Here is a 16798-nt window from a genome sequence, read left to right as displayed (position 1 = left end):
TGGTGAGTTTTGAGACAAACTCGGACCTTTAAATGTGAGAGAAGGGCTGAGTTTGTCTCTCACAAAAAACTCAGACCCTATAACATCTCGCCTTTTGCGCTAAGTCTCAAATTATCATATTTTTTTAAGTTACATCCAAAGAAACATTTGTTTCACCATATAATTAAGAAGTATATGCACTGTTGTTGTTTTTTCTTTTTAAGGTGAAGCTTCGAATACAATTCAAAAATTTGTTGTGGATAATGTAGCTAAAGCTACTGTATGTCTATTTTATATCACAAAATAATAAAATATAGCAAGAAAACCTTTAACTTGTTTTCATGGTAATTATGGAATGAAACTGCTTAAGTAGCAATGTGTTCTTAGTAATGACTCATGGTTTTACCTCAGAAATTACTTTACAATTATCTGTTTGTCTTTAAATTACCTTTAATAGTGGGTTAAGTCAATTATCAAACTCAGGCCTGATTCAGCAAGGATCACAACTTCTAAAGTGCACGCAGACGGCTATTTGTTGCGCACTGCGCATGCATAGCAGTGCGCGTGTGTGAAGGCACCACTGCGATCGTGACTGCGATCTCAGTGACTACACAGACCCATCGTAGAGTGATTGATAGGAAAAACCATTAAGGGGGGTGGACGAAGAAACGCAGGCGTTCCAGTGCGTTTGAACGCCATTGCAGGGGCGTGCATAAATTAGCCACTGCGATGGCATACGTAACTTGAGCTCTCACTGCGTTCAGGAAAGTTAGCAATTTAGTTGTAGGGTCAGACCTGCCTTAAATGTGCAAATGGCTCCAATGTACTTCGATGTTACCGATGTTTTGGCTTGATTGCAAGGCATTACGGATGTGCGAGAGGGGAAGTGGGCATCTACTTGTTGTCAGTGAGAGTGCTTTGCGATTGCAATTATTAACATTTCACAGCAGAACAGCGTCCACGATTGCTACCGTCCCTCTGTTCCATATTTTAATACAGTTTTTCCTTAAGGCCATTTTTTGGGGAACACTGTATTCTAGAAAAATGTAATCACCTTAAACACCTGCTATCACCTCTGGACCTACACAGTTGAGTCACATTATTATGACCACCAGCTAATAGCCAGAGTAACCACCGTGTGCAGCACGGACAGCAGCTAAACGGGCTGGGAGTGACTCAATAAGGTGCTGGTAGGTTGGCACAGGTATCTGGAGCCATGCTGACTGCAGTGCATTCCACAGCTGCTGGAGGGTGCACGGTGGAGTATCCATAGAGCGAGCACAACGATCAAGGTGGTCCCACAGATGCTCAATTGGGTTCAAGTCCAGAGAATTAGGGGGCCAGGGATGTACTTGGAAGTCTTGGTCTTACTCGTCCAACCACTGTTGGACATTTCTAGCCGTGTGACATGTCGCATTGTCTTGCTGGAAGATCCCACCCACCTTAGGGAAAACAATCAGAATGTATGGGTGTCCGTGCTCTGCAAGGATGGATTCATAACCAAATCGGTTGAGGGTACTATCCACATGGGCCCAGAGAATGCCATAAAAACATTCCCTAGACCATAATACTGCCACCACCAGCTGGTGTTCTTCCAGCAATGGTTGCAAGGTGTTTGTTCTCCGATGTTTCTCATCTGACACATCCACGTCCATCCGTTCAATGAAGCAGAAAATGTACAACTCTTCGCCAATCAGTGGAGCATCAATTCCAATACAGGCGTGAAATTGAAGCCTTTTCCGCCGATGCGTCTTTGTTAGCATAGGAATAGTGACCATCTGTTTGCTTCGGAGACCCATATGCAGCAGGGTTCACTGAACTGTCGTTTTAGACACGTCTGGTGGCCCCCAGGTTCATTTTGATGGTGAGCTGCTCCACTGTAGTGTGTCGGTCGGCCCTCATACAACTTCGTAGCTAACATTCACCTCTCACATCAATGGCACATGGTGTTCCGCAGTTTCCACCTCAGCTATTCGCAATGTCCAGTCACGATACTCCTTCACCATAGCGGCATGCGAACCGTTCACAAAATGCGCTGTTTCAGAATACTGCTACCCTTTCCCTGAAAGCCAATAATCATCCCTTTTTGCAACTCGTATATTCGCCCCTTTTACCCATGAGAGCAACGAGTGATACGTGTGCAGACAGCCTATCACATACATTATATATAACGACCAAGCCAGCACACGGCATGTGACGTACTTCATAGGCTAGGCCCTGCCGATGTCAAATTTAGGAGGTGGTCATAATAATGTGACTCAACTGTGTATATTTCATGCATCATATTTGTACTTTTGAATACATTGTATTACATTATTAGATGTGTGCCTATATATGTCCCTTCTAATATTAATTGCTCCAAGCTGGCGCAAAGGAAACCCCTTTAAAATATGGGCCACCACCAAGGATCTGTAAAAATCAGTTTGTTTTGTTATGGCAGCTTTGCAGCAACCCACAAAACCTACTCTTTGAAGTCTATTTAAGTATTTTGTCCTGTTAGATAAAATCATATTTTTGCATGTGGTAGTAGAGTGCGAGATGCTTGCCCAAGTCTCCCCCTTTAGATGGAGCAAGTCAACATCATAACAAGTCAAAATTGGCACAATAGAGCAAGAATCGGCAAATGGTGCCAAAAACTGAATTTTACACCACAGCTCCAAACCTTCATGAATAACCTTAACGAAGTCTTGCCTCATGTCCAATTAAATTCATCCCACAAAAAGTTTGCAGTCTGGGGTGCCATAGTTCTTGTATAACATAGTCGTAATACAAAGAAAAACAATAGGATGGCAAAGCTGATTTTGTATATATATGAAACAGCAGACCCAAATTTACAGACCTACATTTTCATCAAGACATGCATCCTAAATCTCCAGCAAATTCTATTGTGAATTCTTGGAAGCCTTTGACTCTAGCACACATGTAGGCTCTGAGGAATAACACCTGCTATCACAACACACAGTCTGGAACATGATAGACTAGGCAAGAGAAGTGTACAAAGCCTGACCGTAAATAATCATATTTTAATGTTACTTCATGGAGTGTATTCCAACCTGTCCCCCCCCTCCCCCCCAAAAAAAACAAAGCAGAGCAAGAAAATTGTAAGAGAATAAAAGATACGTTGAGGACACATTTCTCATAAAGCAAATAATAAATAAATAAAAGAAACATGAGATGACAGCTTGAGTGAACATCTGTATAGAGAAAATTGATCTGATTAAGTAAGCTAAAAATTACAGAGAGGATGCAGGATGGCACTAGCAGGTCCCTGGAAGTCTGGTTAAGAAGACAAAGCAGTAGTAGGCTGTGTTAAGTTGCACAATGCTGGTTAATATTAGGTATGATAAATTGTGATTTGTGTTGTAGCTTTACTCATGGTCCCCTACTAAGAAAAAAAAAAACAAGCACAAAAAGCAAACATTTCCCAGCATTGGGAATGAAACCACATTTAGGGAGAACTAACACTTGTCAGCAAGGGGAGGGCAAGTAGAAACGTGGTTAATTTGGGTGGAGGGAGTTACTCTATACGAACAGTACTCAGGACTGAAGACACACTCAATACACGTCAGTGTAATTAAAGGGGGCGTAACACAGAAATTACCTTAAGTGTGGATGCAATTTTAAAGATGATTTAAACTGGCACCTGTTCCAAGATGAAACAATGATACAAAAAGAAAAGAAACAATAATAAAATTTCTTTAAAATAAAATATGCAAAGCTTTTTACTTTTTTTTAAATGACAAATTACAGTATGTGATTAAAACTATAATATACTGGATGTATAAATAAAAGGTAGCAAACAAATGATATGTGGAGGACGTATCTATCTATCTATAGAAGAATACATTTAAAACTCATTACATTTTAATGAGAACTGAAAGCCAACACAAATATGCAATTGAAAAATTTAGCAAAAACAAACATATACGTGAAAACAATAATCCTGTTGTGTATGTCTTAACACTACAGCATTGTGCAAGTTGTTGCTGTTTTTTTTTTTTATAAAGCATATAATGTACAATTCTGAACAGTACAAAGACAGGTGACAATCTAGTTATGTTGTCAAGGAAACAACAAGTATTACCAAGCACCTTATCATTCCTTATATATAAGGAAATTAACTTGAGTTATTCAAAAGATTTGTGATACGTGTATTAATTACTGTACATGTCTTTGCTATCTCCCAACAATTGAGGGAAGACGAGTATAAGAAGTAATGTACAAAATGTTCTATTTATTTAAAAATGTCCAGCACAAGTAAAGGGGTGTGTAATAATGTGAAACAATTCTGCATTTGCTTCTATGCCACTTTTAAAATATAAAAAGTATGGAAACAACTTTGCTTAACAGTGAAAGCACAGGGGAATATGCCATCTAATTTGGATCATGCAAATGACAGCACAATAGCACAGTAGCTAGCATTGCAGTTTCTCAGCGCTGGAGGGTTGCCTTTATTCTGAGCAGGGTGTTCTCTGTATAAAGAGCCTGATTCAGAGTTGTTCACTTTTGCACAACAGCTGCGTCTTTGGACGCGGAGCAAAAATATGCTAATGCCTTCAGGAAAAAGAGACCTCTTGCCGGCATCTCAGATACAATACGTGCATCCAGAGATGCAGAACATTGCGACCATTTGTTATCTGAGTAAGCCTAAGCTTACGCAGAATCGCCACCTACCCGCTTGCAAGGCCAGTAAATCTGCGTAAGCACTCCCAGAACATGTGTCCAGACACGCCCCTATTTTTTGGAAAAGCAGGCAACGCAGCCCCGCCCCCAAACAACCGCATCATATCAATCTTGCCGTGGCTTGCCTTTGGAGCACTGTGTATGAGCTTGCATGACACGCAATTCTCCCACCATCAGAGATGTACACAAACCATCGGATTTGCATACATCTCTGAATCAGGCCCATAGTTTGCATGATTGTGTGGGATTCCACTTGGTGCGATGGTGCTCTCTGTTTTCTTCCATGGTTCAAATATATACTTGGTAGTTTAATGGTGTCTGACTAAATGGGCTATAATTATGTTTTTGTGCACCAGTTGCAAAGAACTGTACTTTATGGCGTTTAATGTTCTCTCATATTTGCATGGGATTACAAAACTTGTAAGCATAAGAAATATAAGACACTACTGGTGGGCTTGAATTGAGTTACTAGGGGCTCTCTCATATTATTGCATGAAAAATTCTAAAATTGGAGAACCAAATGAACTCATGTTTTATGTATTTGCATTTTTATCAAAGTATGAAAGCACCACTAATGATCTGATGTCCTTGTAATAAGTCCCCCATGCCTGTCTAAGCTTTACAAACAGCTGCAACAGGATAATGGCTCATTTCACCTGGCATAGATAATATCTAAATAACAGTTTACACAGGCTGAGGGTTTTTTTCCATATATTTTCTCATTACTATCCCTTTTCTGCTATTATGCTACAAAAGTTAATAGTAAAACACAAACACTTGCTTCAACAGTGCTTGAACGGAACAGTGATCCTTCTTTGTGCTACGCTTACCATTAATCATGGAGTACATCCAAGGTAATAACACAATATGGCCCAGGTTCCTCTTCAAATGTGCATATGAAAAAGTGTTTCAAAAGCTGCACATAGAACTTGTTAGTGAATCACCACCTTAGAGGTATGTTTATTTGGGTAGCAAAGAGATATAAATCATTTCATAGACAGACATCCTCAGGTGTTGAGGAGGGCGTCCTGCACAAAAAGCAGCGTTCCTTCTTCGCTACCCTAATAAACATATCGTTGGGGTGATTACCATTTTTTATGTGCAGTCATAGGTGGTCATGTGACCCATTTCACCAGTAAGACTTCAATAGACATTTCACAATTACAAAATTGCCTTAGACATTTCTCTCTGTAGTATATTTGCCTGGATTTCCAAGGATTACATTAATAAACAGTGACACTTAAGGCTGTATTAAGTGGGTAAATATCCATGGGTTGGTTCATTAGATTAATGGAGGGTGGCAAACATTTAGGAGCTGATACATTTCTAGAACAGTGAGATGCTATAGGCATACCTAGCGGTATAGGTGCATACACAACTTTTACTGACACCTACACATAAGCATTCCTTCTTGGATAATCTCCCTTACAAAATAGATGGCAAACACAGAAGTCTATGCTTAATGGCATCTCTTAATTATACAACATACTGTTTAGAAATTATTTCTACCAGTGTCTGCAATGGTAATGTGAGTTTGAGAGACACTTTATGTGGGGGAAATGTATCAAGTCATGGAGAGAGATAAAGTGGAGTGAGATAATGGTGTCCATGTACTAATGGGAGATAGGGGGGCCAAACTAAAAAGATAGAAAATCCTTGTACTATGTGAAGATACTGTTTTCATTTATGTTATGAAAAGGTTAATACCAGTCCCAAAACAGGACGGCAATGCCCCCTGTGCGGACCCCTCCCCCTGAATGCAAAACATCATGACGTTGTGCAAAGGGAGGGCGGGGCCACTAGCACCGGGACTACAGCACTACCCAGAGCGCCACAGGACACTCTGGGCAGCTGGGCAAACTGCAGGGTGCATGCCAAAGGCGCTCTGGGTGGCACTACAGCAGTGATACTTACTGCAGGGTGCAATACCAGGCAGCCAGCTAGCTAGATGCAGGGGCCGTGACGGTGCCGCCCAGAGAGCCCTGCGCACTGCTCGCACAGCCCCCTAATTATGGCTCTGTATAACACCACACCTTCCTTAGAATTTGACATGTCCTTGGGGTAAATGTAATAGGCTGCGCCTTTGATACAATGCCGAGTCCCGTGCAAGACTGCCCAAAGTCACAGTGTAGCCGTGACCCGATGCTCTGTCCCGGCTACGTGCCAGCGCCGCCGATCGGGATGTGTTCCCAGTTGGACACATCTCTACACAATGCCGCTGCTGTTCCAGCGCTGGGATCCCATACTCTATCCTAGTGCTGGCATATTCTCTTCTGTGCCGTATAACGCCCCACTTAGACCACTGATCGGACCAGCGGCTGCCGCCAGTGCACTGTAAAGAAGGATATCTCGTACAGAGACATCCTTTAGATTCCGATTTATTCAGTGGCGCCCTCTAGTGGCCGTCTGTACGTTACAAATAATCCCTCCTATCCACAGGACCAGGCTCAATCCCCACTTCCTTCTCTACTCTGTCTGAGACTGTCCCTTCTATTCTTCTACTCCACGGGAGCAGCTACTCCGCACGCAGAGACCAGATCAGAATGACTCAGAGATCCTCTTTCAAGTTACAGTAGTGTCCGTTGAGGGGATGGTCTATTGTTATGTAGAACCAGTGCACTGATGTAGTGTAGTGAATTGAAGCAGTGCACTGATGTATTGTAGTGAATTGAAGCAGTGCAGTGATGTAGTGTGCAGAAATACAGGGCCTGATTCTGAGTCGGAAGGATATCTGTGCATGGACGCAAATGGTACATTTCTGCATACAGCGCATGCTAGACGCAAATTTACGCTTTTCTCTATCACTGTCGGACCGAACTTGACTGGATCAGTCCATGGCAGTGGCAGATCTAGACTTTACTTTAGGGGGGGGGGCAGTTTTAGTGCACCAGACCCCCCTGGGCCCCCCAATAATGTGCACGCACATACATTGCCTTACTAACACAGATACCCCTTACTCACAGATACCACTTACTGACACACACACTGACTCCACTTACTGACACACACACTGCCTCCATTTGCATACACACTGACACCACTTACTGACACACACTGACTCCATTTACATACACACTGATACCACTTACATACACACTGACATCCCTTACTGACACACACACTGCCTCCATTTACATACACACTGACACCACTTACATACACACTGACATCCCTTACTGACACACACACTGCCTCCACTTACATACACTCTGACACCACATACATACACACTGACACGCACACTGACACCACTTACACACACTGCCTCCATTTACATACACACTAACACCACTTACTGACACACACACTGACTCCATTTACATACACACTGACACCACTTACATACACACTGACATCCCTTACTGACACACACACTGATTCCATTTACATACACACTGACACCATTTACTGACACACACACTGATTCCATATACATACACACTGACATGCCTTACTGACACACAATGACTCCACTTACTGACACACACTGCCTCCATTTACATACACACTGACATTCCTTACTGACACACACACTGACTCCACTTACTGACACACACACTGCCTCCATTTACATACACACTGACACCACTTACATACACACTGACACCTCTTACTGACACCAACACTGACTCCACTTACTGACACACACACTGACTCCATTTACATACACACTGACACCACTTACATACACACTGACATCCCTTACTGACACACACACTGATTCCATTTACATACACACTGACACCATTTACTGACACACACACTGATTCCATATACATACACACTGACATGCCTTACTGACACACAATGACTCCACTTACTGACACACACACTGCCTCCATTTACATACACACTGACATTCCTTACTGACACACACACTGACTCCATTTACATACACACTGACATCTCTTGCTGACACACACACGGACTCCACTTACTGACACACACACTGACTCCATTTACATACACACTGACACCACTTACATACACACACGCTGCCTTCATTTACATACACACTGACACCACTTACATACACACACGCTGCCTCCATTTACATACAAACTGACCTCATTTACATACACACTGACATACCTTACTGACACACACACTGCCTCCATTTACATACACACTGACACCACTTACTTACACACTGACACCACTTACATACACACTAACACCACTTACTGACATGCACACTGACTCCACTTACATACACACTGACACAAACACGGACTCCACTTACTGACACACACACTGCCTCCATATACATACACACTGACATGCCTTACTGACACACACTGCCTCCATTTACATACACACTGACACCACTTACTTACACACTGACACCACTTACATACACACTAACACCACTTACATACACACTAACATCACTTACTGACATGCACACTGACTCCACTTACATACACACTGACACAAACACGGACTCCACTTACTGACACACACACTGCCTCCATTTACATACATACTGACACCACTTACTGACACACACACTGCCTCCATTTACATACACACTGACACCACTTACATACAAACACACTGCCTCCATTTACATACACACTGACACCACTTACATACACACTAACCACTTACTGACACACACACTGATTCCATTTACATACACACTGACGGCCTCATTCAGAGGCGGTCGGAGGATGCAAGCGGTCGCTCAGAAACTGGGCTGCCACTTGCATCCTGACCGCCCGCCTCTGTTGCGGTCGTTAGGCTGTGGGTTAACACCCACAGCTCTAACGACCGCTCGGGTGATGGTCGCGATGGTCAGAGACAGGGACTGCCACCCCCCCCCGGCCCGCCTTCCAAACGGGACGAGCTGTCAATCAACATCGACAGCTAGCCCCTTTGGAAAGAGACCCGGTACGACCAGCGCTGTCGGTCGTAGCGGGTCTCACGCATGCGCACGAAGGAGCCGGCTCCCTCGAGCGCATGCGCACTGGCAAAACATCGAGGCGGCCGTGCGGTCATAGACCGTATGGCCGCCTCCGAATAAGCTCCTGACATCCTTTACTGACACACAAACTGCCTCCATTTACATACACATTGACATCCTTTACTGACACACAATGACTCCACTTACTGACACACACACTGCCTCCATTTACATACACATTGACATTCCTTACTGACACACACTGACTCCACTTACTGACACACACACTGATTCCATTTACATACACACTGACACCACTTACATACACACTGACACCTCTTACTGACACACACACTGACTCCATTTACATACACACTGACTCCACATACTGACATATACACTGACTCCATTTACATACACACTACCACTTACTGACACACACACTGACACGCACACTGACTCCACTTACATACATACTGACACAAACACTGACTCCACTTACTGACACACACACTGCCTCCATTTCCATACACACTGACACCACTTACATACACAGTGACACCTCTTACTGACACACACACTGACTCCATTTACATACACACTGACAGCACTTACATACACACTGACATCCCTTACTGACACAAACACTGCCTCCAATTACATGCACACTGACACCACTTACACACACTCACGCTGCCTTCATTTACATACACACTGACACCACTTACATACACACACACTGCCTCCATTTACACTGATTCCATTTACATACACACTGACTCCGCTTACATACACACTGACTCCACTTACTGACAGACACACACTGCCTCCATTTACATACACACTGACTCCACTTACTGACACACACACTGCCTCCATTTACATACACACTGATACTACTTACTGACACACACGGATTCCATTTACATACACACTGACTCCACTTACATACACACTAACACAATTTACTGACACACACACTGACACCACTTACATACACACTGACAGCACTTACTGACACACACACTGACACCACTTACTTACACACTGACAGCACTTACTGACACACATACACACTGACTCCACTTACTCTGAAACACAAACACTGACTTGACAGACTTATTCATTTATTATAGATTGCCACAGCACAATTAGACACACAAGATCACAACCCCCATTGCCTTTCCCCCTAGGCTATAACAGGAGACTTTTGGAAACATCAACCAAACAACTCTCTCCCCCCCTGCTTGGCCACCCCCCGTCCCCCCCTTCCAGACTATAGCAGATTGGTGCTGTAAACATGTACCTGCATCTCACCAGGAAGCATTTCCAGCACTGTCACGGATCGGCTCCTCCCTATAAGGGCTCCTGAAGCGGGTCCCCACACACACAGCAGCAGTGGGCTGGATGGAGCTAGGTGCAGCCACTCCCCTCCCTCTAAAGCATTAACTAGCGCTGGTGTTGCCCCGCACGGCTGAGGGCTGAATGATTAATAAGTGGATGGGGATTGTGGGAATTGGGACTTTGCTGACGGGGGGCGATCGCCCTTATTGTCCCCCCTGGATCCGCCACTGGTCCATGGGGAGTGACAATGCGATCATACGTAACCGCCCTGACTTGTGGGAGTGTCACGGGCGTTTATTAAAATCTCAGTGCAATTCTGAGTCATGCATGCGGGGAAGGGAGGCCTTTTTCTGATGGTTGCACCTAGCATGGGGCTATGGCAAGTGTCAATACTAATGATGTGGTGGCTGGCATAAAATCAATGGGCGGCATGACTTTCCGCTTGCAGATGCACAAAGCCCTGCTTTAGCCCTACGGATTCAAGAATTAGCGTAAGGTAGTAAATTAGGCTTCACCGGCTGCCCGCAACTACAGCCACTTTGTATGTTGCTCAGAAAGACCCATAATGTAGGAAGGTAGTGTGGGGATGTCTTGCAATTATGTAATTAAGGGGACGTAGTGCAGCGATATAGTGTGGGGAGTCAGTGCAGTGATGTAGTGTGTGGGGAGTCAGTGCAGTGATGTAGTGTGTGGGGAGTCAGTGCAGTGATGTAGTGTGTGGGGAGTCAGTGCAGTGATGTAGTGTGTGGGGAGTCAGTGCAGTGATGTAGTGTGTGGGGTCAGTGCAGTGATGTAGTGTGGGGGGTCAGTGCAGTGATGTAGTGTGGGGGGTCAGTGCAGTGATGTAGTGTGGGGGGTCAGTGCAGTGATGTAGTGTGTGGGGAGTCAGTGCAGTGATGTGGTGTGGGGAGTCAGTGCAGTGATGTGGTGTGTGGGGAGTCAGTGCAGTGATGTAGTGTGTGGAGAGTCAGTGCAGTGATGTAGTGTGTGGGGTCAGTGCAGTGATTTAGTGTGTGGGCAGTCAGTGCACTGATGTAGTGTGTGGGGAGTCAGTGCACTGATGTAGTGTGTGGGGAGTCAGTGCAGTGATGTAGTGTGTGGGGAGTCAGTGCAGTGATGTAGTGTGTGGGGAGTCAGTGCAGTGATGTAGTGTGTGGGGAGTCAGTGCAGTGATGTAGTGTGTGGGGAGTCAGTGCAGTGATGTAGTGTGAGGAGGTAGAAAAGTGATGTAGTGTGAAGTACTTTGTAGTATAGTGTAGTGTAGGTTATAGAGGGGTCAGTGATGTAGTGCAACATATATGGAGGATGTAGTGTAGTGATATATTGTGGGAAGGTAGTGCAGTGATATAGTACAGTAGTGAACAGTATAGAGTGGTCGGTGATGTAGTGAAGCATATAGGGGGTCAATTATGTAGTGCTAGATATAGAGGTATTATTGTGGCAGCACAGGAAGTAGTGTGGTGACAGGGTATAGCAAGGTTATTTTATGTAGTTTAGTACTGTAGTGTTGGGAAGTTGTACTGTGTATATAGGAGATAGCGAAGTCATGAAGTCATGTTGTGCAAGGAGGTAGTGCAAAATATGGAGTGGTCAAGGATGTAGTCCAGGGTATAAATGAAAAAGACACAGATTCAGATATTTCCTATGTTTTCTATGGTTCAGGATATGCCCGTAACTAGGGTGGTGTGACATGTGCCACAGCATAGACCGCAGCAAGGCAGCGGGCGCTGTCCGGTGGCACCTATCAATTTTCTGTTTTAATCATTCACATACACTTGCAGTGATTCTTTCTGGTAGCTTTCCCCTCTTTGATCCCCAGCATCTCCTCTCTGCTTTCTTCTCACACTCCCTATCTCCACCCTGGCCGACTCTCCCTGCGTTCCCTCTGCTGCCTGGTTACCTCCCCTTCCAACTCTAAGCACCTTCAGTCACATTCTACTTAATTTAACACACACCTTTTAAAATACTGTCATACCTGTTAGCTTCATATAGTTAGAATTCACAGACTTTCTATGCAGGAGCAAATAGCTCATGAGTAAGGTGTCTGACTGCAATGTGAGAAGTGATGGGTTTGAATCCTCGGTATAACAGAGAAATGTGTGTGATAAATAAAGGTGCACATATTCTCCTGTACTTACAAGAGCCTTCCTATGTCGGGGTATTACTGCTAAGAAATGAGTGATTTAAAATAAAGAGCTTGAGATCTCCTTGACAGTTACAATGTCAAGTGCATGAATGTGGTATAAGTGGATAGGTGCCCAAATCCATTTTCTTGGAGTGTTCTGAATGTCAGTATAGGGCACCAGATCATGTTTATATACAAAGTTTCCATAGTTGCCTATTTCCCTGTAGATTGTAATTTTGCGAGCAGAGTCATCTTACCTCTTTGTCTATCTGTTATTAAAGTGGACCAATTTTGAAGATCGTCCCCACCTGCTGGTTGGGCACTGCGGAGTTGGTGACAATAGCACCCACCCTTACTTTGAGGGCCATACCTTTGCTACTACTACATATTGTGAACAAAAATGTTCCTAAAGTTAGTCTGACATATATGCCACTCCTAGACCACTTGACATAGAATGACAATAATAATAATAATAAATGTTGTAAAAATACAGTGATAATATTAAAATTCTCGAAAGTTCATTTGGAAAAAAAATATTAAACTATGAATGAAGCATTGTACAGCTGTGGGTGCACCTTTGGTTTTACTCAATGATAAAAAGACATACAAATTATACTCTGCCTTAAAAATAGTCTCAACATAATAAGAATTGTAGATAATCCGGCAAAATCTGTGGACTTGCAGAGCATTTATTATGCGCAAATCTATTTTTCTTCCACAATGGTGATACAGTATGCTTATTGCCTTTAGCAGTGCCATTTTCCTGGTACCCAAAAGGGGCAGTGTCAGAACCACCCACTTTGAATGGTAGGGCTAATCTTGGTATAGTTTCCATAAAAACAAACCAAGCACCCAAGTTCATCCTTGGGTCTGCTTCCTGTGAGCCCTAAAACAAAAATGCTCCGGTGGGGCAAAGTATTTAGCACCAGTGTTCTAGTGAATGGAGTAAAGTCTCAGAGGTTATGTGCCCACAGCCATCTACCATTCACTGGAAGTCTATGAAAGATTTAAATTGATAAAATATTCCCATTATCTCAATTAAATAAACTAATTGCATGTACTATACAGGGTCCTCTTTCCATTATTTGTACTATGAAAAATGGATTCTATACACGTAAGTTATGACAACACCACCAACTTAAATAAAATAAAGGGCATAGAAATGTGAATATTTGTGTATAGTAGAATTAAAAAACCTACTAGATGAGCATCTATGCTTGGAAAACAATGTCATGGGATGGTAAAGAAATGTACAGTAACAAGTCCATTGCAGGACAAAGCCAAGGATTTCAACGTACAGTGGCTAGAGCATTTATTCACCCCCTTTGTCATTGTTTTTCCTCATTGTATTTCCTTATGCCATAGAATCAAAATAAATGTACTTCCTTATTACAGTACAACACAAAATAGTGTAATTTAAAAAAAAGAAAAATATTCTATCTGCACTCTACTAATATTGTATTGCATACGTTTTAGTACTAAGAAAATAAGTAGACTAGTGCAGAGTATCATTAATAGCAGCAATAGTTATGGCCTGTCCTATGCAGGGGTTATATGAATTGCTTATGTGCCTGGACTATATAGGCACTCATGTGAAATGAATTGACATTTAGGGCCTGGTGCAGTGGCCAGTATATTGGGTGTGCTTTGCTCTAAAGTAGCTTACACGGAAAGTGGTAGTGTAGACGCAATCCAAATGTACAGACCATGTAGTGCTGAACACATTGCTGGAACATATGCAAAATATACTTTACAAATGGGCATAAGTTTAACTCTACATGAGCCTCTTAATGAGGAAAATGTATATGCCTCTATTCATTGGGAAATATATTGTGCTGCCTGTGACTGTAGACAATTAATGTAGGTGATATTTGCCTGCAAAACAATGTATTACTGAAGAAGACTGAAGAGTAAATGGCAGAGGCAGTATGTTTCATGCAATAAGGTGACATTTAAGCAGTAAAAAATAAAAACTTCCCCTACAAGAAACCAAAAGTTCAAATAAACACTGGCTGGGGATTGCAGCAAGCAGCAGATTGTGGAACATTTGTGTCGTGGTGACATCACACTGGCACTGTGATAACAGATGGTAAGTGAAGGTAGATGTTAACATTGTGGCCGCCCTCCAAATATTTCCCTTGCTTGCTCCAACTGTTGAAAATATTAGAATGCAAAAATGTGTTTCATGAATAAGAAGCAGATATGAGATTATTAAATGGAATACCGTGAAAACAAAATGGCTAAGGCATCAAGAAAAAAAAACCAGCACATTTTCGAGTAGTTGATTCGCAGTTAGCTATAGCTACATGCAATTACTGCAATTGCTCATATTTATGGTTAATTAGTCAATTTTTTAGACTATAAAAAGTCACACTCTGAATAATATCTCATTTTTAACATTTGAATACTACAGCACTATATTAATGTCGGAGGGAGAATGTCATTTTACACCCATCTCTGATTCTTGGGGGTAAATTTAGAGACCATCGGTACTTCCCCATAGCCATCAGTAGGAAAATCTTATTTACTAACAGTCGATTTGAAAAAACGACCAAAAATCTACCCAAAATCACCATATTCAATAGAATCAATCACAAACAGTTCTATTTGGTTTTCAATCATGTAGAATTGTCTGAAAATTGAATATGATGGAAAAACATGGGCGAGAAGCATTTGGGGCATTCTGGCTTTATGAATCAGGCATTTAAAAGGCATAGCAATGACTTTTGAAATATCATGGATATGCAAATTAGCACTGGGATTAAGGTGTTTGTGGGTAATACAGTGCATGTGACATGTTTTGGCCAATAAGAATGCTTTTGTATAATTTTGTGTCTCCTTGGGTTCTATTGAGGGTGAAAAGAACACATTTAGAAATTCAAATAGAACTTCAAATAGAAACCAATACACTATCGAAATCAGAATGCTGCCCAAAATCGACTGTTAGTAAATTATCTATTTTGAATAGAAACACTACGGTTGATTTTGTGGGGGATGTTGTTTCTATTTGGGTCGATTTTAAATGGAACCAAAATCGACTTTTATGAAATTTACCCCATGGTCTCTATAGAGTGAAACAAACATCAATAAGGTATAAAGCTTTGTTCTGAAGTTAAAATAGGCAAAATAACAGAATTGTATTCAACTTAGTACCGTATATACTCGAGTATAAGCCGAGTTTTTCAGCACATTTTTTGTGCTGAAAAAGCACCCCCTCGGCTTATACTCGAGTCATGCCCTCATGGTACGCTGATGAGTAGCGTACCATGCGGGCCGCGGTGCAGACTGTGTCACTGTGACACAGCCTGCACCGCGTGTGTAGCGCTGACCGGACGGAGTTCGGTCAGCGCTACACACTGCTAAACACACAGCCGCCGGAGCCGGCAGCTATGTGTTTGGTGTAATCAGCAGCCGCTGAGAGTCTGTCAGACTCTCAGCGGCTACTGCTGTTCCCACTGCGGGAGCCATCTTCCGGCTCCCGCAGTGGGTAATGGGAGAGACGTCGTCATGACGACGTCTCTCCCATTATGCAAAGCGGCGGAGGAGCCTGTAGCAGCGTCGGGACCAGGAGCGGGGTTACAGGTAAGTGTTTTTTTTTTTACATTTCTTTCTACTGGGGGGGCTACTACCGGGGGGTACTACCAGGGGGGGATATCGCTACTGGGGGCACTACCAGAGGGGGGGATTAATAATGGGGGAACTACCAGGGGGGGGATGTTGCTACTGGGGGCACTACCAGGGAGGGGGGGAATACTGGGGGC

At 43.0% G+C, this 16798-nt stretch overlaps 1 protein-coding gene across 2 annotated transcripts in view; it reads right to left on the bottom strand.

Moving 5' to 3' along the window:
• The window catches only part of CAMKK1 (calcium/calmodulin dependent protein kinase kinase 1), a 315340-nt gene that overhangs the window by 13031 nt on the left and 285511 nt on the right, over positions 1–16798 (bottom strand). Inside the window, exon 16 of one of the 2 annotated variants that reach the window (XM_088456133.1) lies at positions 3581–3622. The exons of the other annotated variant lie outside the window; for it this stretch is intronic. Within the exon in view, the coding sequence (XP_088312259.1) occupies positions 3581–3622 (42 nt within the window). The remainder of the gene's footprint in view (positions 1–3580; positions 3623–16798) is intronic. 2 annotated transcript variants of the gene reach the window in all.

The sequence above is a fragment of the Taudactylus pleione genome, unplaced genomic scaffold, assembly GCF_031769625.1.
Source record: "Taudactylus pleione unplaced genomic scaffold, aTauple2 ptg000687l, whole genome shotgun sequence".
Taxonomy (NCBI): domain Eukaryota; kingdom Metazoa; phylum Chordata; class Amphibia; order Anura; family Myobatrachidae; genus Taudactylus; species Taudactylus pleione.
The sequence above is the reverse complement of the archived record's forward strand: the minus strand, read 5'-3'. Positions and strand labels throughout refer to the sequence as shown.